This window comes from Biomphalaria glabrata, chromosome 4, assembly GCF_947242115.1.
Source record: "Biomphalaria glabrata chromosome 4, xgBioGlab47.1, whole genome shotgun sequence".
NCBI lineage: Eukaryota > Metazoa > Mollusca > Gastropoda > Planorbidae > Biomphalaria > Biomphalaria glabrata.
In genome coordinates, this window is record NC_074714.1 from 51,335,590 (window position 1) to 51,356,896 (window position 21,307).

Sequence of the window (21,307 nt, forward strand, 5' to 3'; positions counted from 1 at the left end):
CAACCACTTTGTTTATGTTTTTAAATCAACGCTAGAATTTTTTTGCGAAACGAATAACTAGTCGCTAAGGAAAACATTGCATTTGAGTAAAGAGAAGCTAAGTCAACAAAATCATTAAGCCAATTCTGGATCGACACTTAACTGTTGTAGACAAAGGTCTTATGACGAACTAACATAATTCCATTTATTTCTGTTTTACATTGCAGTAAAATAGTTTTTATTTTCTCAAAGATTATATAAGGTAAACAAGTTTCGAAACATGTAAACAAACAATTTTCTGGGTAGAAAAATCTAGATCTAAATTAAACATATAGATCTACGTTTTTTAATAGTTAAAATCGGGCAAAAAAAATTAATCTACGTTAGCAGTTTGGATCTAGAATCTAGATTTCTATAAGACAGAGATCATATGAAAGAAACCAAAAATGGGAGACAGAAGCTTAGGAAAAAAAAAAAAGGTGGGAAATTGAGCGAGCTTACCTATCCGGAAGTAAATGTTTTTAGATGTCTTCCTTCCGACACGCCCAAAGAGTAGAAAAATATGTGGATTACGTAAAGGATAATGCGTCTGCGCAAGTAGAGTTTTGAATATTTGGGAGATAAAAATGGCGGGAAATTTTCAGTGAAGGCTAAGTGCAATTTTTTTTTTTTTTTTTTTGATCAGCAAAAGACAACTCTTTGACTCATTTTAACAGTTTCAGTTTTTATATGATTATAGATCTACTACATGGCTCTCTCTCTCTCTCTCTCTCTCTTTCTCTCTCTCTCTCTCGCTCTCAGTCTGTAGCTTTCACTAACGACGAGCCAAGTCTTTTAAATACTGTTTATTAGGATGTCTGCATGGTTGTGTGATATGTGCCCTGGACTGTCGTTCGATAGTCCAGGGTTCGAACCCTGTCCGCCGCCCCCACCCCCTTTGTCTTGCGAGAGGTTTGGGCTAGGATGTAGTTATCTTCAAATCTGATGGCTCATCCGAAACATGTTAAACATTTAAAAAAATAAGCATTTACCATTCAGTTTACAAAAGACACTGACATCGAAGCTTTATTATCCTTGCTAATAGCGTCTCGTACTGGGCCACCTTTACAGGCACTTAAGCTAATCCAAAATACGTAAACTTTCTGAACTTAATAACGGTATTACGCTTAATCCCCATAATATTATCATAGACGTCTACAGCTGCACAATTCTATTGACGATACGAAAATTGAGCTAACAACTTCCCAACGCAGCGTGTCATTGTCAAGCTCATTGAATTGACTTATTCCCGTAATCCCCCAGGGGAGCATAGAGCTTAAACCAGAGCTACTTTTTATTTTATCCAACAGCAGGACCGGGAAGATGGTGGACTTTAGACGAGAATTAGGGCCTCAACTTGAAGACCTCAGATCTAAAGGACTCTTCTGTGACGTCACGATGGTGTTTTCTAAGGACAGGCGGAAGATGCATGTTCATCGAAACATTTTAGCCAGGTAAAATGTCAATCATGTACAGGTAGAATGTCCCTCGTGTACAGGTAGAATGTCACTGATGTACAAGTAGAATGCCCCTCGTGTACAGGTAGAATGTCATTGTGTACAGGTAGAATGTCACTGATATACAAGTAGAATGTCCCTCGTGTACAGGTAGAATGCCCCTCGGCCCTCGTGTACAGGTAGAATGTCATTGTGTACAGGTAGAATGTCACTGATGTACAGGTAGAATGTCACTGATGTACAGGTAGTATGTCACTCGTGTACATAGCGAATGTCACTGATGTACAAGCAGAATGTCCCTTGTGTACAGGTAGAATGTTCCTCGTGTACAGGTAGAATGTCATTGTGTATAGGTAGAATATCACTGATGTACAGGTAGAATGTCACTGTGTACAGGTTGTATGTCACTCGTGTACAGGTAGAATGTCCCTCGTGTACAGGTAGAATGTCACTGGTGTACAAGTAGAATGTCCCTCGTGTACAGGTAGAATGTCCCTCGTGTACAGGTAGAATGTCATTGTGTACAGGTAGAATGTCACTGATGTACAGGTAGAATGTCACGGTGTACAGGTAGTATGTCACTCGTGTACATAGAGAATGTCACTGGTGTACAGGTAGAATGTCACTGATGTACAGGTAGATTGTCACCAAGGGCGGACTGGCTACATGGTCAGTCAGGCAATCGTCCGGTGGGCGTACAAAAACGTGACCGCCAAAGGCTGTACTTTGAATGAACGTTAATGTGCTTGGCACTCGCTTTACCTTTTAGAAAAGATCTTTACAGACTTGACTGTGTAATACTAGCCATATTTTACGTAATAAATGAGTCGTCTTCATCTCAATATCGTCTTTCTGGTGAGCTTAAATAATTTATACACACTAAGAAGCATTAGAGCATGGAATGGGTTGCCTGAGTCAGCCAGTAAAAACCAATGACTTGGCAGAATTTAAGTCATTGGTCAACATGCATGACTAGATGCATAACGTACTCATCTTCCTTTTTTTTTTTTTTTTTTTAAGTAACGTCTGTATTTTATAAGATAAGATTATATAAGATAAGAGATTAACGAGCAGAAAAAGGCCTTTGTGTGTGTGTGTAGCCTTACAGACGTCGCGGTGTGAATATACTCGGGGAAATCTATAAAGGGATCCTGAGCTTCTAAATGTCCAGATATTGTGATGTAGTATCCAGTATGTAGTATGTCCAGTTGGTCAAGTTCGTTGCAATATGTGACCAAACGTGGATTTAAAAAGAAGCGTGTTAACACTGACAGGACCCACAGATGGTCATCACATGGCAAGCTATTTGGGGGCTGGATCATAAGGTAATTCCAGGGCCGATTTTGACACCCAGTACTCCCCTGGTTGACACTGTGTAGTGTATACAGGTAGAATGTTACTGATGTTCAGGTAGAATGTTACTGATGTTCAGGTAGATAGTTACTGATGTTCAGGTAGAATGTTACTGATGTTCAGGTAGATAGTTACTGATGTACTGTAATAAACGTTACTTCTAAGAGCGACACAAACATCGTGGCCTCCCCCCCCCCCATCACTACGCCTCTGAATATAGAGAACCACTTGGCCTACATAATACGGATGTAACATAACATCAAAGTAGAAGATTTACAGTAAACTTCCTAATGTACTTTATCTCAGAAGAAGCCTCAGACTTAGTGTAAAACTTCTAATGTGCGAGTGTTTATAATTTACCCTTAGTTGCAGCCAGTACTTCCGGACTCTGTTCACTTTCAACATGACAACATCCGGTCACATAGAGGTGGAGATTCCCGGAGTAACGTACTCAGATATGGAGGTCAGTGATTGTGATACTTTAACTCTTTGATATCTAAGAAAAATAAATGTTAGTCTTGTCGGAGAAGTGACCTGATTCTAGTTACACATTGATTGGCTGAGTAGTCTAAATGCTGTCGAATTCGGTTAATTGGACCACCGGCTTATCGGAACAGCCGCATATTCGGACCGAATCCTGTGATATGTTGAATCCGGATAATCGGGTCATCCGGTATTAGGACTAAAACGATAGTGTCCCGATTAACCGGATTCGACTATTTGATCTTGTTAGCACACACTTATTTAGTGAAAGGGAAGCACCAACTGTGGTAGCAATAGCTTACAATCACATGACACAGCTCAATAGTAGTGCTTGTTTGTAAAATGTTTTACATGTTTCGGATGTTCCTTCAGAGTTGAAGATAATTACTTCCTAGTCCAAACCTCCCGCAGGACGACGGGGGATGGGAGCGGGCAGGGTTTGAACCCTGGACCATCGATAAATCTGAACGACAGTCCAGCGCGCAAACCGCACGACCAGGCAGCCATCCTGGATGTTGCAATAGCTAGTATAATATGTTAGAACCCTTTATGGTACTCGGTACAATTATCACTGGGAAGAGGAAAATATTTTTTACAAAGCTTATATCATACACTGACGTTACACTGTCTGTCTGTCTGGGATTGCCGCTATAAAAAGGGTAAAAAAGTGTGTACACGCAAATTCTCCCACACCCATTCTCGGATCAAGTTGAAACTTCGCACAATTATTCATTGGCATAAACAAGACAAGAATCAATAAAAATTAAACCATTTAGTCAATTAATTACTTGTAATTAATTATTTTGTGTGATACCAACAAAGGAAAGTAATGCTTCAGTATTCACAGATACGGCTAAATAAGTAGAGTTTCGTCCCCTTAGTAGACACTTGAATAAGTTATTTCTCACACACCCATTCTCGGAACAAATGAAATTTTAAACAATTATTTACTGTTCGTAACAAAACGTGAATCAATTAAAAAGTTAACCAATTAGTCACTTAATTATTGGAAATTCATTATTTTGTTTGATATCGGGAAAGGAAAATAACTTCTACATTATTGATAGATATAGTTGTAAGTGCTAAGCTCTTTCCCTTAGATAATTTTTTAAAAGGTTCTGTATATATAATTCTCTACCTCGTCCAACCATGCGGGACTATAAGCACGCACGCCGACTCTCTAACCCTCGATGAACAAGTCATGGAAAGATAAGTCGGAGTAGAGTTACCCCACGTAACTTTCGCGGCGAAAGAGAGCGCGGCTCAGAAAAAAAAAGGGGAGTGGAGGGGGGGGGGGGGAGAGGGAGAACAACTAATCTTCTCTGTATATATAATTCTCTACGTCGCCCAACCACCCACTCCATATGGACAACTGTGTCTTTCAGGAAGTGCTCACCCGTCACTAAATAGCGGCGTATACTACGCATCGGGTCGGCTCGTTTTTTTTTTTATATGTTGCTTGTTTAGTTTGTTGGATCGTTTGAACGCCTTTTGCTTTTCCGACCAGTTTCTCATATTCCCTAGTATCTCGTCAAGTATGTAGACATTCCATGCCGTGAATTTGTTTTCAGTCATTCGTTTTCTTTTTTCTTTGTGAGTCCTGACCATCCTTAAAACGCGGACTAATCGCCTTAGTTTACCAAATTTTAACACCAATCAAGTGGTCCTCTAGTGACCAGCCATCTATTCCCTCCTGACCTGTACCTCTTCATTGTTTGCTATTAACTTTGGCTCACTGATGCTTGTCCAAAGCTTAAACGTTCAAACTCTGATGCTTTGTTCCAAGGGGTGCAGGTAAGACTTTGACTTTGAAGATAGTAGTTTAACTCTTGGTGAAGCTACATTTGACAGCATCGAATTATGTGGCAATACAGCGTTTGTATCGGGCAATACTGCGGCTCTACTGTGTATCGGGGCAATACTGCTGCTCTACTGTGTATCGGGGCAATACTGCGGCTCTACTGTGTATCGGGGCAATACTGCGGCTCTACTGTGTATCGGGGCAATACTGCTGCTCTACTGTGTATCGGGGCAATACTGCTGCTCTACTGTGTATCGGGGCAATACTGCTGCTCTACTGTGTATCGGGGCAAAACTGCTGCTCTACTGTGTATCGGGGCAATACTGCTGCTCTACTGTGTATCGGGGCAATACTGCTGCTCTACTGTGTCTCGGGGCAATACTGATGCTCTACTGTGTCTCGGGGCAATACTGCTGCTCTACTGTGTATCGGGGCAATACTGCTGCTCTACTGTGTATCGGGGCAATACTGCTGCTCTACTGTGTCTCGGGGCAATACTGCTGCTCTACTGTGTCTCGGGGCAATACTGCTGCTCTACTGTGTATCGGGGCAATACTGCTGCTCTACTGTGTATCGGGGCAATACTGCTGCTCTACTGTGTATCGGGGCAATACTGCTGCTCTACTGTGTCTCGGGGCAATACTGATGCTCTACTGTGTCTCGGGGCAATGCTCCCCTGCTGTGTAGGCTACTGGTGCAATAATGATGTTCTACAGTGAACTGGTGAAATACAAATGCTGTACTGTGTATGCTACTAAGGCTATACAAATGCTGTACTGTGTATGCTACTAAGGCTATACAAATGCTGTACTGTGTATGCTACTAAGGCTATACAAATGCTGTACTGTGTATGCTACTAAGGCTATACAAATGCTGTACTGTGTATGCTACTAAGGCTATACAAATGCTGTACTGTGTATGCTACTAAGGCTATACAAATGCTGTACTGTGTATGCTACTAAGGCTATACAAATGCTGTACTGTGTATGCTACTAAGGCTATACAAATGCTGTACTGTGTATGCTACTAAGGCTATACAAATGCTGTACTGTGTATGCTACTAAGGCTATACAAATGCTGTACTGTGTATGCTACTAAGGCTATACAAATGCTGTACTGTGTATGCTACTAAGGCTATACAAATGCTGTACTGTGTATGCTACTAAGGCTATACAAATGCTGTACTGTGTATGCTACTAAGGCTATACAAATGCTGTACTGTGTATGCTACTAAGGCTATACAAATGCTGTACTGTGTATGCTACTAAGGCTATACAAATGCTGTACTGTGTATGCTACTAAGGCTATACAAATGCTGTACTGTGTATGCTACTAAGGCTATACAAATGCTTTACTGTGTACTGGGGCAATACTGTCTCTCAACTGTGTACTGTGTCTTAAAGATTGGTTACACCGTGTAACAATCTAAAAAGCAATTATTTACAAGACCATATCAATAATTTATTACATTGATTTTATTTTGATCCTATCAGGCTATTGTCCAGTTTGCTTACACCCACAAGGCTAACCTGAATGCTAACAACATTGAGTCAGTTATAGTGACCGCTGATAGACTCAATGTACTGGGACTACTGAAGGTTGGTCAACACACTATTGCCAAATAAGCCTACAAGGAGAAAAAACAACGTTAATCTGTTGTACCATATTTATACGATAAAATATTTATACATTGATATATTTGCATAGTGAAATATTTATGTTAAAATATATATATAGATTGTACAATATGTCGAAAAAGCGCTCTCAAGGTGGTCAACACAAGAGATATAAAGATACTCCATGGAGCTCGCTCGTGGAATGTGCAACCGTCACGCATGGCTGGGAATTGTTAGCCCTTCGTCGGCCCTCGTGGCATACGGCCGTGAATGGCGGACCTTGTTGCTAGGAGACAAGGAGGACAGACAACAAAGAAATAAGAGCAATAAAAATGCGAAGAACAAAAGCAGACGACATTGCAACAGACCTAACCCACCCCTGCCTTGTCTCCCCTAGGCTTTTCATAGCGAAGAATGGACGTGAAAGTCATCTTCGAGTGATTCATTCAGCGTGCTGCATATCTTCAAACAACAAAGAGGAGCTATATATATGTTTACAAGTTGAACTATTTTTAGGTGAACATATCTGAAATATTAATAGGTTGAAATAATTATATGTTGATACATGTCTACTTTGATATAATATTGTGCTGACATATTATTACGTTGATAGACTACCATGTTTTCAACTCAATTAGCCTAGCTATAAACACTTTACCAAATGTAAGGTACAGTTATACACATGGGGGAGGGGCGCGATGGTTGAGTGGTAAAGCACTTGGATTTTTTATTTTTTTTTATTTAGGGAGCCATTGTAAAAAAGTAAAGTTTTCTTTCAGACCTTATGGTCTGTAGGGCAGATGATGTAAAGGTCATCTGTTTCTGTGGCCTATGATTAATGAGGATGCCATGTGACCAGCACAACGACCAACCGCCTTTACTTTTCCCCAAACTAATATCAGGTATCCATTAGAGCTGGGTGGACTCAGAGGCGCTCGAAGGTCCCGAAATTAAAAATCCCAGTCTTCACCAGGATTCGAACCCTGTACTCCAGTTTGCAAGCCAAGTGCTTTACCGCCCATCAACCCAAGCGGTTTGATGTTGTGCCAAACAAACCAAAGACTTTAGACCAACCAATGAAATTATCTGTTAGATCTAGCTGTTTGTTTGTTTGTTTTTTTCTTGCCAGACATGCGAAGATTTTTTATTGGAGCATATGAACTCCGACAATGCGATAGGGATCTACAAGATTGCCAAGTATCTCCATTGCAGGGTCCTAGAGACACACGCCTGGACTTTTATCTTGAAGAATTTTGTTTTTCTTTCGACCAAGAGTAACGAGTTTTTACAGCTGACACACGACGAGCTAACACAGGTCAGTGACCTTTTTAAAATGTATAAAGGGACTTAGGTCAGACCCATCGTTATAGAAGGCCTGAACACCGACCTGCAACGTCACAACCTATGGGCAGTTTAGACCAATAACTCGTCGCCACGTCACAGGTCTAAACTGCACGTATGTTGTAACGTCGAGGGTCAGTGTTCAGGACGTCTAGAACGAATGGTCGCGATTTAGGTCAGTGACATCTTAGATCTTAAATACGGTATGTTTAGGTCAGTGACATCTTAGATTTTAAGTACGGTAGGTTTAGGTCAGTGACATCTTAAATTTTAAGTACGGTAGGTTTAGGTCAGTGACATCTTAGATTTTAAGTACGGTAGGTTTAGGTTAGTGACATCTTAGATTTTAAGTACGGTAGCTTTAGGTCAGTGACATCTTAGATTTTAAGTACGGTAGGTTTAGGTCAGTGACATCTTAGATTTTAAGTACGGTAGGTTTAGGTTAGTGACATCTTAGATTTTAAGTACGGTAGGTTTAGGTCAGTGACATCTCTTAATGTTCAAGTAGACACATACATTACGGATTATGCTATTGGCTTTTTTTTTTTGGGGTGGGGGGGGAGGAGGGGTTACTAGATAAAAAAAAATAATGATAGTCGTTGAGAGATTTCCGACGGAATGGAATCTATTAATTCTTCGTCATAGTGTATGTCTGAATCTGAAGATATACCTTTCCATGTTGTTTCGACATGAGAGGAATGTATATGAAAATTAAAGATGAAAAGAACGGATTTCAAGCTAGATCACACATGTGTGAGAACAAAGATGGTCAGCTTATTACAGAAAACAGCAGGGTCATTGAGAGATGGGCTGAATACTTTGAGGAGATCCTAAATACCACTGAAGATGGAGACAATGGAGAATATGAACTGCCGCATGGGGGACCAGATCCCTTAGTGAACCCCCCAACACTCATTGAAACATCAGAAATAATTAGGACCATGAAGAATCACAAAGCACCAGGAGAGGACCAAATCACAGCAGAACTAATTAAATATGGAGGGAAAGACTTACATTCCCAAATACACAGACTAATATCAAGAATTTGGGAAGAAGAAGTAATACCAACAGAATGGGAAACGGCTCTTATAACCCCAATACACAAAAAAGGATCCAAGTTAAAGTGCTGTAATTACAGAGGAATCTCTCTACTAAATGTGACTTATAAGATACTGTCTAGGCTTATAACTAAGAGACTTGGAAAATATTCAGAAGAAATCTTAGGTGACTACCAATGTGGTTTCAGACCCAACAAATCCACAACCGACCACATCTTCACACTAAGATGTATACTAGAAAAATGCCATGAATACAACATACCAATCCACCAACTCTTTATAGACTATAAAATGGCTTATGACAGTATCAGAAGGAAATACCTATATGACACACTACAGGATTTTGGAATACCCAATAAGCTGACAAGACTTATACATATGACATTAAACAACTCAAAAAGCAAAGTCATAATACAAGGAGAACACTCACGGGAATTTAGGATTAAACGAGGATTAAGACAAGGAGACGCACTTTCCTGCATGCTTTTCAACTTAACACTGGAGAGAGTTATAAGAAATATACACATAAACACAAGGGGAACTATTACTAATTACTTCAGGAGAGAAAACATGGGTCCACAACCAACAGGGACGATATACAGCCAACCTCTACAATACCTTGCTTATGCCGATGACATTGCCTTATTGGGTAAAGAAACCTCTGACATCGCTAGAGCCTTCATACAACTAGAAGAAGCATCTCGACCAGCAGGACTTGAGGTCAATGACAGTAAAACCAAGTACATCACAATGACAAGAGACAATCAAACAGAGGGACAAAATATCAAAATCAAAGACCACGAATTTGAAAACGTCCAAACTTTCATATATCTAGGAAGTACTATTAATTTCAAAAATGACCTAGTAACAGAAATAAAGGAAAGAATAGCAGCAGGCAACAGGGCATTTTATATCACCCACCATCTACTCAAGAGCAAAATGATTTCAAGTAAAACCAAGAAAATAATATACAAAACTATAATAAGACCAGCAGCAATGTGTGGAAGTGAGACCTGGACACTTACAAAGACATCTGAAAATTTACTTAACACTTGGGAAAGAAAAATCCTTAGGAAAATCTATGGTGCCATACAGGATGAAACAGGGTGGAGGACACGCACTAACCATGAGTTATATCAATTATATGAAGACCCACCAATAGTGAACGAAATAAAAAAGAACAGACTACGTTGGGCAGGTCACCTTGAAAGAATGTCAGACAACAGAGGGGCGAAAATCGTATACAGGCAAAAACCAAAAGGCAGGCGACTCAAAGGCAGACCCCGAATGCGATGGATAGATGACGTGGAAGCAGATCTGAAGCAGCTTGGGGTTAGGGCGTGGAGACGAAAGGCCCAGGAGAGATCTGAATGGAAGGATGTGTTAATGCAGGCCAGAGCCCTCCATGGGCTGTAGCGCCACTGGGATGGAATGATGATGATGTTGTTTCGTATGGTGATCAACAGTGCCTCCAGAGTTGACTTTGACAGTAAATTTATTTTCCAAATACGAACTTTGAACAACTTTGTAGATTTTGCATAAAATGCTTTCGCCAGATATTACGAGCAGACGAACTGATCATCGAGACGGAAGACTACGCATGCGCAGCTGTGGTGAAATGGGTCGATTTCCTTCAAGACGTACGGTCTGCTTATCTCCCCCAATTGCTGCCATCCGTTAGGTTAGGACTGGTTTCCTTGGCGACGTACGACGCTCTCATGCAGAAATTTAGCGACTTACCAATCGACTCAGAATCTATGTGTATCCTACAGAAAGGTAACTCTTGTGTTTAATGTCCTCAAATGTTATAGTCTAACAGTTTTCTTTGTAAATGTCTGTCGATCGTTTCATTTTTGTATGAATTCTTAGGTCATTTAAGAGTTAAATTAAGACGCATGTCATTTGAAGCCTTTTAGAGGCAGTTGAGTGCCTATATCCATTACCGCTTTCGGAAACAATCTTACGGAATCACTAATTACTTACTATAACCAATAATAGAAACATTTCCCTGTTGGTAGATTTAGTTTTCTTTCTTTTGCGAGAGTTCTTCAATAGAGGTTTTGTATTTTAAATTTGCATTATGTTTTATTTAGACTTATAAAATTTATTTGATTAATGTGACTGTTATATGAGACACAAACCGCTTGGCCACCTAACAATGGGGTGCGAGTTCAAATCCCAATATACATTAGAGAATTTTTTTAAAAATTGAGATTTGACTCAAGCTGAGCTGTGTTTGCTGAGCACCTAAAGGCAGCTTGGAGACCCCCACCTTCACCACCTGTCTACAGAATACAATAGAACAAAGCGTATTGAGTATGCTATACCATGAAAGACGCAGGAAAACTAAGCAGAGTTTAAGTCCCTAATTAACAACTAGACTAGTCTAGACTACATTAACACATAGATACACATAGGACAATAATTATCTTCTCTTTTTTAAGTCAATTGATAAGATATGAAGATATAGACAAATAATTCAAAGTTATTAAATCCTACTTAAGTCTATATTAACATTAAATAAATAAAAAGGCTTTTTATGTAGTTTGTTTGTAAGTAGATGTTCTGTATGCATTTTGTATGTAGTCAGTATTATTCCGTAGGTAGTCTGTGTCATGTCTGTACGTATTCTTTGTGTAGTCTGCATGTATTCTGTTTGTAGTCTTATGTATTCTCTATGTATTCTGTATACATTCGGTATGTAGTCTGTATGATTTCTGTATTTAGTCTATATTTAATCTGTATGTTTTCTGTATGCTGTTCAGGTTACGAGCTTTGTCGAGGTTTTGACGACTCTCAGATACGACCGCCTTTGTGCCAGTCTCTAGGCAACCCCCTCCTGAGGCCCCGAGTCCCGAACGAGGTTCTGTTTGTCCTTGGGGGCTGGTCACGTGACGGAGTGTGTGCCGACATGGAGACATACGATAACAGAGTGGACAAATGGTAAGTACGACAACAGAGTGGACAAATGGTAAGTATGGACAAAACTGTGAGTACGATAACAGAAACGACACATTTTTAGTAGACTCATTCCAATCAAAGTTTAAGCCTTCTTTAAAAATCCACCAGCACATTGACTATCAAGATTCAAGTGACATAAGGTCGAAAAAAAATACTTTAAAAACATTTCGTATCATAGTTCTCTTAAGGAATTTCGCGTGAACATAAGAGGCCCGATACAAAACATCTTGATGATTTTACAACCATACAAAACATCTTGTTTATCATCTTTATTTATCTTATATAATACAGACGTTACTTCAAAAAAGAAGATGAAGGTGTCTAAATCTATCATTACATCATAAACGTTTTTGACCTATTTGTACCTCGACAGTTGCTCGCATTTCAGTATCGGTCCGTGCTTTCCCTTTTTTATGTTGCCTGATTTGTGATTTACTTTTTTTTTTTTTTCATGGATAAATAATCTAGACACCAGGATACGTGCCGGACATATTTAATCAGTTGTTTTCTTAGACAAAAGAAATAGTCACAAATCTTGATGTCAGCTGTCCATTAAAACTTTTAGAATAATAAAAGTGGGTCATAAGATATAAAAAGCACAGACATACCGCTAGGATGCGACCCCGTATCAACTGTGCGATTAGCTAACTGGGTCAAGCCCCCTCCCCCCTTTGTTTTAAGTCCACCCATCCCAAAATAAACTTAATAAAATGCACTTTTGTTGAAGCATCCACCATACAGAAAATTACAAATATTCGTTAGTTGGTACACCATTTTTAAACTTGCAACGATTCATATTTCTTCTAATTTCCTTGAGTCTCACATACGATCAAAATTATCTATATTTCTTTGATTGGCGTCCCCACCCCAGCGCCGCTTGGCGACGCCACTGAAAAGAAAAAACTAATGCGCTGCCACTGTTGCCAGGTACGAGAACGAGAGCGAGTCTTACGAACACAGCTTGGCCTACCATGCCATGGTGACGGTGGACATGACTCTCTACGTTATTGGTGGCTACACAACGGTCAAATATCTCAACTCAGCCAAAAGATTCGAGCCTTTAACAAAAACCTGGTCCGAGGTCAGTCGTTCTCCTTATTTGTCCGTATTTATGAGTACTGTATCGTTATGTTTACTATGAGATTGTGCCGAAAGTACAATTCTCTCTATATTTAAAAAAAAAAAAATTATTCCAATGACACTAACACAGATGTAAGATGGATGAATGACTAAAACACCGAAGAAACTCCAGCACATAATTTTATCACTTTAATAATCTTCCTTTGAACAAATACACAAATAATATACTCAATATTCCTTTATCCACTATACACATCCTTATATGTACAATGATAACAAGAGTAATATCAATTCGTTTCAACTGAATTCACTTTTCTAGTTTTAACTTTACTTCTTTTACATCCATCTCAAATTTCCTACGAAACAAATATTCTTCTATTTCTTCTACTTTTTCATTCGTCTTTTATAGAAACCCCCCCCCTTTTCCCTTTCTCTTGTTTTTCTGGAACTGGCGTCAGCGACTTTTGGCTTGACCTCTACATCTGATTGGTTCATTATTTATTAACACGTGAATAATGCAACATTTCTAGATTAAGGTCGCAGCTTACTGTTATATCGATTCGTGACAAATATTAGAAGCAAAACAAAGCTCTTCTCTTTTAATTTTCTGTAGGTTGGATCCTATAAATGATTAATCAGAACATTTTTTTTCCTCTTCATGCCATTACTCTACTAAAATCAGGCGATTCACTGAACATCATGCAGTTACTATTTCAACGTGGATACACAACTGCAGGAAGATTGTTTTCTTCAAACATCGAACTGGCTTTTAGATCTACGTCTACCTATGGCAATCATATTAAGTGCATTTTTATTATACCATTATACCACTAAAAATCCGGCCTAGATGGAGGGATATTTCAGAGTATGGAAATTGAAGGCAGGGGAGTAACGATAATTTTGCCGGTCGTTGACTTGTAGGCTAAATCATTGTAGGCGTAATAGTCCTAAATCTTGAGTAATAAAACTTTAAAAAACTTGAGTAAATTCCTAGTGAACAATACTAGATATAATTATTTATAATATAGACAAAATCAACTTGTGATAAAATGAAATAAATGTTGTAGACTTTAGTGATAATATGTTTAACAAACTCCCACTGCTATAACACATCCCTTCAGTCTCACGTTCTGGAGTCGTCTCCCCTAACTGAGACCGAATGACGACCATGTTGCAGCATTCACAACCAATCGCTAACCTCTTCCCACCGTCACCATAGCAACACACACACACACATACACACACACCATAACACACAAAAAAGGGGAGTGTAAAAAGAAATATTTTTACAATAATTGTACAATTTATATATTAAATGACCTTTTTTGCTCACAACAGATTGCGCCAATGCACAGCAGCCGGTGTTACGTGTGTGCGGCGGAACTTGGGGGTTACATCTACGCTTGCGGGGGCTTTGACGGCACCAACAGACACAGCTCCGTGGAGAAGTACTGTCCAGTGAAAAACCAGTGGCAGATGGTCAGTGACATGTCCAGCGTCCGGAGTGATGCCGGAGCTTGTGGAGTCGATGGTAATAGAAATGTGTTGTTGTTTCTCACCGATAGCCGAGTGGCACCAAAGTTTCGCCTGCAGTAGCCTCCCTTTGATGAGCTCGTTTGTTTCTTTGCTTACTTTTCTACACTTCCTGTGATAAAAGTCGTCTGCTAAAACTTAGTGCTAATGTGTGTTAGTTTAATGTTTCACCGAATTTAAGATTCAAAGTAAAACCAAGATATAGTATAAACTTGTTAGTGCATTTCTACTCTGTCCGAAGGGCCGGCCCTAGCTATTGCGGACCCTATGCGAAACGGATTGCGCGGTGCCTTGTCTGGGTAGGAATAAGCATAATGTCAAAATTAAGATTATATTAGTTAGAAAATAATTTCGTCTTTGCAAAAAGTTTTAATTAAATGAAAGCTCACAATGCTGTTTTTATTTATTGACACCCAAATATGACAATATTGTCCGTTTTTTCAGGAGACTTTAATAATTTCGGGAAATTTCCTGAAAATCAGGAGGCCGTGGAAACCTTGTTATTATATATAAGTTATAATGGTTTAATTAAATAGCGCGGGGCCTATGAAAGCGCGGGGCCCACTGCCACCGCATAGGCTGCAGTGGCCTAAGACCGGCCCTGTCTGTCCGACGATCACAATATATAACATGGACTAAACTTGTCGGTTTAGTTGCTTTTAAAAGTATTTTATAGTCAGGCCATATAATTTTCTTTTGTATGTGTTTACATATTATATTTGTTTTGATTATGTTTTTAATTTTGACAATTTTTTTTTTGGGGGGGGGGGGGGCTGACACTAGAAATGCTTTCAAAAGAAGAATTCTCACAATAATTGTGCCACAACTTAAAACACAATTAGAATCTAGATCTATTTGCAGGAAAATTGTACGTGGCAGGTGGTTTCAGTGGAACAGAATGTTTGAATACAGCAGAGTGCTACAACCCCCTCACCAATCAATGGACTCTCCTGACTCCCATGAGCTGCCAAAGAAGCGGCGTCACAGTGGTGGCCTTTCAGCACGCGGTCTATGCCATTGGTGGATTCAATGGGTCGGTCAGGTTAGATGAAGGTTTGTCTATTGTCAATGTCAACCTCTTCTTCGGCCACGACTTAAACATTTAATTACATTTTTTTGTTTTACATGTTTCAGATGTTCCTTCAGAATTGAAGAGAATTACAAGTGAAGGTGGGACACGCTTTGAACCTAGGGCCATTAAACGACTGTTCGGATTGCATACCACACGACCAGCATCCATGTATTTTGATATATAGATGATGATACTATTGAATGGGATTTAGATCTATGTGATTATAATGATATTGTTTACCTACACAATGATGGGATTTAGATCTATGTGATTAAAATGATATTGACAAGATTGTATGTTAATAAAGTGGCGTCACTAGGGTCGGTGTCACCCGGTGCGGTTAGCTCAAGGTGTCACCCCCCCCACCCCCAATCATCTGTCTCCAAACATTTACCAATAAAAACTTTTATTAGTGGTGTCACCCGGTGCGGACCGCACCACATTAATGACGCCACTGTATTTATATATAAATAATAATATCATTTTTCGAAGGCCCGGAGAGCAGCTCGTTGCGATCACTGAAAGGCCGGATATGGCTTGCTGGTCGTAGGTTAGGCATAACTGCACTACAACATTCTCAGCTTGTTAGGTTATTAAAAAAAAAAAAAGGCTTGAGTGAATAGCATTGAAGGTTGTAATGTCAAGGTCATATTCCACTACCTTCTTCAACTACCTCCATCCGGCTGGGTGGAAGATGAGTGAAAGAACTAAGTTAAAAGTCTGGAAATTCAAGACAAGTGATAATACATCTCATCGTCACGTGACATTGACTACTCGGATCTGTTGAAGAAACTTTAGAAATTAAAACACTTGTCTGAGTTTTTTTTTTCTCTTAGGTCTGGGAAGATTTCAGCCCTAACTTTCATTTTTTTAATTTGTATTCTATTAAACATGTCAGTGGAAAAGTACTACCCAGACAGAGGGGCGTGGCTTCCGGTGAAGGAGATGCTGAAAGGAAGAAGTAACTTCGCAGCCGCCGTGATAGAGAATAAAATATTTGTGGTCGGGGGATATGACGGTAAAGAAGTTCTTTGAAAGTGGCTGGACCAGGGGCGTAGTGAGTAAAACATGCGCCCGGGGCAAGGTATATTATTGGCAACCCCCCCCCCCCCATTTTCCATGAACATCACATAGAAATATAGACTGAGTGCGGCGCCTCACTGAGGGTGGCGCCAGGGGCAACGTGACCACCTTGCCCCCCCCCTCTCACTACGCCTCTGGTCTGAACACGCTAGTAGTAGTGTATTGTCTCTAAGATAAGTCCACGAACACTATTCGCATTGTATTCAGGACGTAGCCAAGTGTTGTTTCAATTATGCGACTGCAGATGGGGGCTACGAGGCTTACCCATAATTGCAAGGGCGGGACCATTAGGAGGCTGTGTCATTTCGTGAGAATGACTCCCCTATTGCCAGTTAGCTTAGGGTCCCAGCATTCCAAAGCTCGTAGGCCTGTACGTTGTGTTAAACCAGCATTTTACACAAACATTCATTATAATGGTTTTATCATTCAGAGAAAATTCTTCTTTATATATTTTTTTTCTTCTTCCATAGATGACGTAGCACTAAATTTTAAATTCTTAAGAGATTTAAATTAAGGGAGTTAATTGTAGTTTCCCCCTCCATTCAGAATGAAAGGGGGAATTAGACTTAGACTTAGGTCCTCCCGCGCCGTTCGGCGCATTGGGCGGCAAGCGTCTCCATAATGATCTGTCACTGGCAATGTCTGAAGCCTCTTCCCATCTGGTGTCCACTGTTCTGAGGTCCTCCATGAAGGTGTGTCGCCAGGTAATACGAGGACGTCCCTGTTTGCGCTTTCCTCGTTTTGGCTTCCATGTTATCGCAACTCTTGGTGTGCGTAATTCATTTTGACGTAGAACATGTCCCACAAACCTCATGCGACGCTCAGTCACAACCTCACTAAGTGTTCGACTCCCAGTTCGGCAAAGGATTTCTTTGTTTGAGATCCGGAAAGGGGGAATAACTGAAATAAATACTTTAACTCACGGTAAATATTGTGTAAAAAAAACAACCTCAAAAAACTCTAGGCTCTAAACACACAACAAGACATGAAGGTCTGGGTGGATGTGAGTCAGTGCATTGTGTTTGATCCAATTATTATCTCACACGACACGCCAAACCTTGAAAAAAAAAAGTTAGGCCTATAAAAAAAAAAAACTGTTTTTTTTCACAAATCACCAGGGTGTGAGCCTGATAAACTGTCTACTTAATTAGTACTGTTTCCATCGTTTGGTGTTGTTTTTCAACCGTTTTTTTTTTTAAAGTGAGGGAGGTTTAAATCTGGATCCCTGAATGTAGCCAATATGCCTGTAGACACTTGGCAGCGTTTACTGCTCGATGCAATGTCTACACAAACTTATCAATCTGATCGAAGTGTGGGAGTTTGTTTTGGAATTGTTCTTAAATCAAGGATTCTACCTTAAATGGCAGCCATTTCCATGTGTTCCTTTACTGTGGACTGTTTTTCCATTTTGCCAAGATAGGCTCCGGGACTACTGGTCACGTGGAATATTATGAGAGTGACAAAGACGAGTGGACCGAGGCTGACTGCCTTCGCGTGGGAAGGAGTGCAGCAAGCGCCTGTACCATCAAGGGTCTGGAGAACATCCAGGACTACACCTTCTACGGCAAGGAGGCTCGCTTGGTAGCTCAGCCGGAAACGTTTGACTGGCAGGTATGACAAATAATAACCCACAGTTAACAGTTAATACTTGATGACCAGCGCGGCATCTATAGAACTGCATGTGCCTTCCTCAAGCGAGGTGCGCTGCAACGCAACAGTTGAACGACGGAAGCAAAGGAGGCTGTTGCCGATATGAAAAAAGAAATCAAAATCCAGTCCAACAATTTTTAACATTCTTGTTTCCTTCTCTCAAAACTCATTGCCATTTTATTGTATTCTTATTTTTTATAATTTCTTTAAAAAATTCGCGATGTCTGGAGCTCCATTGTAACATTGAAGATTAAAAGGGGAGGGGGGTGGGATCAGGAAGGTGTGTTTTAACCCATAATTCCTCTTAATAACTATTGAATAGTAATTTTAAAAAAATGGAACTTTTTTTTTACTCCAATACCCCCTCCTCAAGAAAAAATAAAACCCTTGGTTTAGCGAATGTATAGAAGAGCATATACAATTCTAATGATGCACCTGTAGGTCCAGACTTCAAAGGCGGTGGTGCGCAAAATGTTCCGCAACGTCTGTTTATTTCTTGAACTCTTCAAAATGAAGACATGCGGGAATACCCGCTGACGTCTGTCTGTTCAAGAGAAAGATTGTCAAGGCCAAATTAAATTTGAGAAAATCATATTTCGAAAAATGGTAACGGTCCAAGTAGAGTTTTCCCATTGTGGCCAATTAGCAAGTAACTATTTTCCCAAAGATATACATAAACTGTCAAATTCTAGGAAAATCGTTAGAGTTATTTTCGAGATCTTTGTTCAGGCTTTTGATGTCTGTAAAAAAATTAATAAGAGATCTTAATTTATAATTTTTTTTAAAGAAAATGAAATGTGTGATGTGTGTTTGTTTTAGGTACCAACACGGGCAGGCGGCATTACAACAAGGTCAAGGAGCAAAAGGTCATCCTAACATTCTGTTGGACGTAACTCATCCCGAAATTAATATATCAGAGTTCATTCCCTTGTCATATTTATGGCGCCAAACCAAAATTAAACCTTTACGAAAGCAACGCCCAGGACAAAGAAATAACGACATTTTAGAAGTAAAGAAAGACAATTTGAAACATTTGGTCAAGAAGCACCAAAGGATTGTGTGGGAACGAACGAGGCAATAAAGATTGGTGTGACCAATGTGTTAGTTCTTGACTTGGCAAATCTAAACAAAATAATAATAGGCGTATCACGAATAGGATTTGTTTTTTGTGTGCGAAGGGAGAGAGAAAGAGAGACAAGAGAAAGAGAGATAAGAGAGAGAGAGAGAGAGAGATAAGAGAGAGAGAGATAGATAGATAAAAAAAAGAGAGAGAGAAAGAGATAGAGAGAGACATGAGAGAGAGATCGGAGAGAGAGATAAGAGAGAGAGAGAGAAAGAGATAGAGAGACATGAGAGAGAGATAAGAGAGAGAGAAAGAGAGAGAGACATGAGAGAGAGAGAAAAAGAGAGAGAGAGAAAGAGAGATAAGAGAGAGAGAAAGAGAGAGAGAAATCGGAGAGAGAGAGATAAGAGAGAGAGAGAAAGAGAGAGAGACATGAGAGAGAGATAAGAGAGAGAGAGAAAGAGATAGAGAGACATGAGAGAGAGATAAGAGAGAGAAAGAGAGAGGAGAGAGAGAAAGAGAGATACGAGAGAAAGAGAGATAATAGAGAGAAAGAGAGACATGAGAGAGAGAGGGATAAGAGAGAGAGAGAGAGATAAGAGAGAAAGAGAGACAAGAGAGAGAGAGACAAGAGAGAGAGAAAGGTGGGAGGGACTAGAAAAATACGTTATACTGCAATATTGATATTGTATACTTCAATTGTTATTATGGTGTAAGCTCTATCTGTATTGTGACTGACTTAAAACGAAAGTACGGATTCTAGCGATAGACAGCTGCAAGCATCGGTTCGAAATATTTGTATATACATATTTAAGGATTGCGTTTAAATGACAAACCTGATAATTGCAATACTTGTATGTCTGTGCACACGTGACATTCTGTAATCAACGATATGTTTTGTTTTTCTTGCACTAGTCACATTTCATAATATGAACCTTTGATAGATATACACATATAGTAGATCTATAACTTATCAAAGGGTGACGCCATTTTCAAAAACCTCCTTTTAAAAAAAAAAAAAAAGTTTTCTCACTTGAGCTTGTTACTTGAATGCGGAGGAGGCCATACTATTTTTTTTTTATTTATGAGTGTTTAGTATGTATGGGTGTGTGTGTGTATTTTCACTTATGACTATGTTGAATATATCCCAATCATAAGGCTGTGTATCAATTTAATAATTCTCTCTCTTATAGAGTTGGTTCTTAGACCTGTTTTTTTTTACTGTGTTTATATTTGATAACATTTATTGTCACTTTGACCACTGCCCTTTCTTCTCCACCTCTTGAGATTTTTTTCCTAAATGATGACAATAATTAAAATATCTGTGATATTATTATTTTCTTTGGAAGAGAAAAATGAATTCCAGGTCCATGTGCAATGTTATTTCGTTTACAATAAACTTCTTTCATTCCGTCAATTAGAATTGGTCAGTGTAATTTGAATTTTTAGAAACATATGTTGAATAAATTAGAATTTATGTGTAAGCATCCTCTTCTTATTGGTTAATTCTAACTAAGACCTCGGAGCAAAAGGAAAGGAAAGCTAACTCTGAAGACAGAAACAGACACCAATGAGGAAAAGATAATTTGAATGAATAGTTTACAGACAGGAGGTGTGGTGCCAGAGCTGTAAAACGTTTGGCTTCCAAACTGGGGGTCCCGGGTTCGAATCCTAGAGAAGACTGGGATTTATTCGGGATATTTCAGCTCTAATGGGTACCTGACATTAGTTAGGGAAA

At 39.5% G+C, this 21,307-nt stretch overlaps 1 protein-coding gene across 4 annotated transcripts; it reads left to right on the plus strand.

Moving 5' to 3' along the window:
* The first annotated feature begins 24 nt into the window (after nucleotides 1–24).
* Nucleotides 25–21,056, plus strand: LOC106070365 (kelch-like protein 10). Of its 4 annotated transcripts, none has more exons than XM_056027925.1 (13): nucleotides 25–156; nucleotides 1,329–1,472; nucleotides 3,195–3,291; nucleotides 6,606–6,710; nucleotides 7,858–8,043; nucleotides 10,684–10,903; nucleotides 11,893–12,070; nucleotides 13,016–13,169; nucleotides 14,507–14,699; nucleotides 15,563–15,754; nucleotides 16,672–16,791; nucleotides 18,277–18,467; nucleotides 19,326–21,056. In XM_056027925.1, exons 2-13 carry the CDS (start codon nucleotides 1,342–1,344, stop codon nucleotides 19,380–19,382), a joined length of 1,824 nt encoding a protein of 607 aa, XP_055883900.1. In that variant the 5' UTR covers nucleotides 25–156; nucleotides 1,329–1,341; the 3' UTR covers nucleotides 19,383–21,056. The 4 variants fall into 4 exon arrangements, with proteins under 4 accessions (XP_055883900.1, XP_055883901.1, XP_055883898.1 ...); XM_056027923.1 differs by having other exon boundaries at nucleotides 63–241; XM_056027924.1 differs by having other exon boundaries at nucleotides 63–241; nucleotides 1,332–1,472.
* The last annotated feature ends 251 nt before the right edge of the window (nucleotides 21,057–21,307 follow it).

What these genes read in the sequence shown, in the direction of transcription:
- LOC106070365 (XM_056027925.1), top strand. Translation starts at nt 1,342, where the DNA reads ATGGTGGACTTTAGACGAGAATTAGGGCCTCAACTTGAAGACCTCAGA. An exon ending in CACACGACGAGCTAACACAG is followed by an intron (nt 8,044 to 10,683) that starts GTCAGTGACCTT and finishes TGCTTTCGCCAG; the next exon opens with ATATTACGAGCAGACGAACT. An exon ending in CGGAGCTTGTGGAGTCGATG is followed by an intron (nt 14,700 to 15,562) that starts GTAATAGAAATG and finishes ATCTATTTGCAG; the next exon opens with GAAAATTGTACGTGGCAGGT.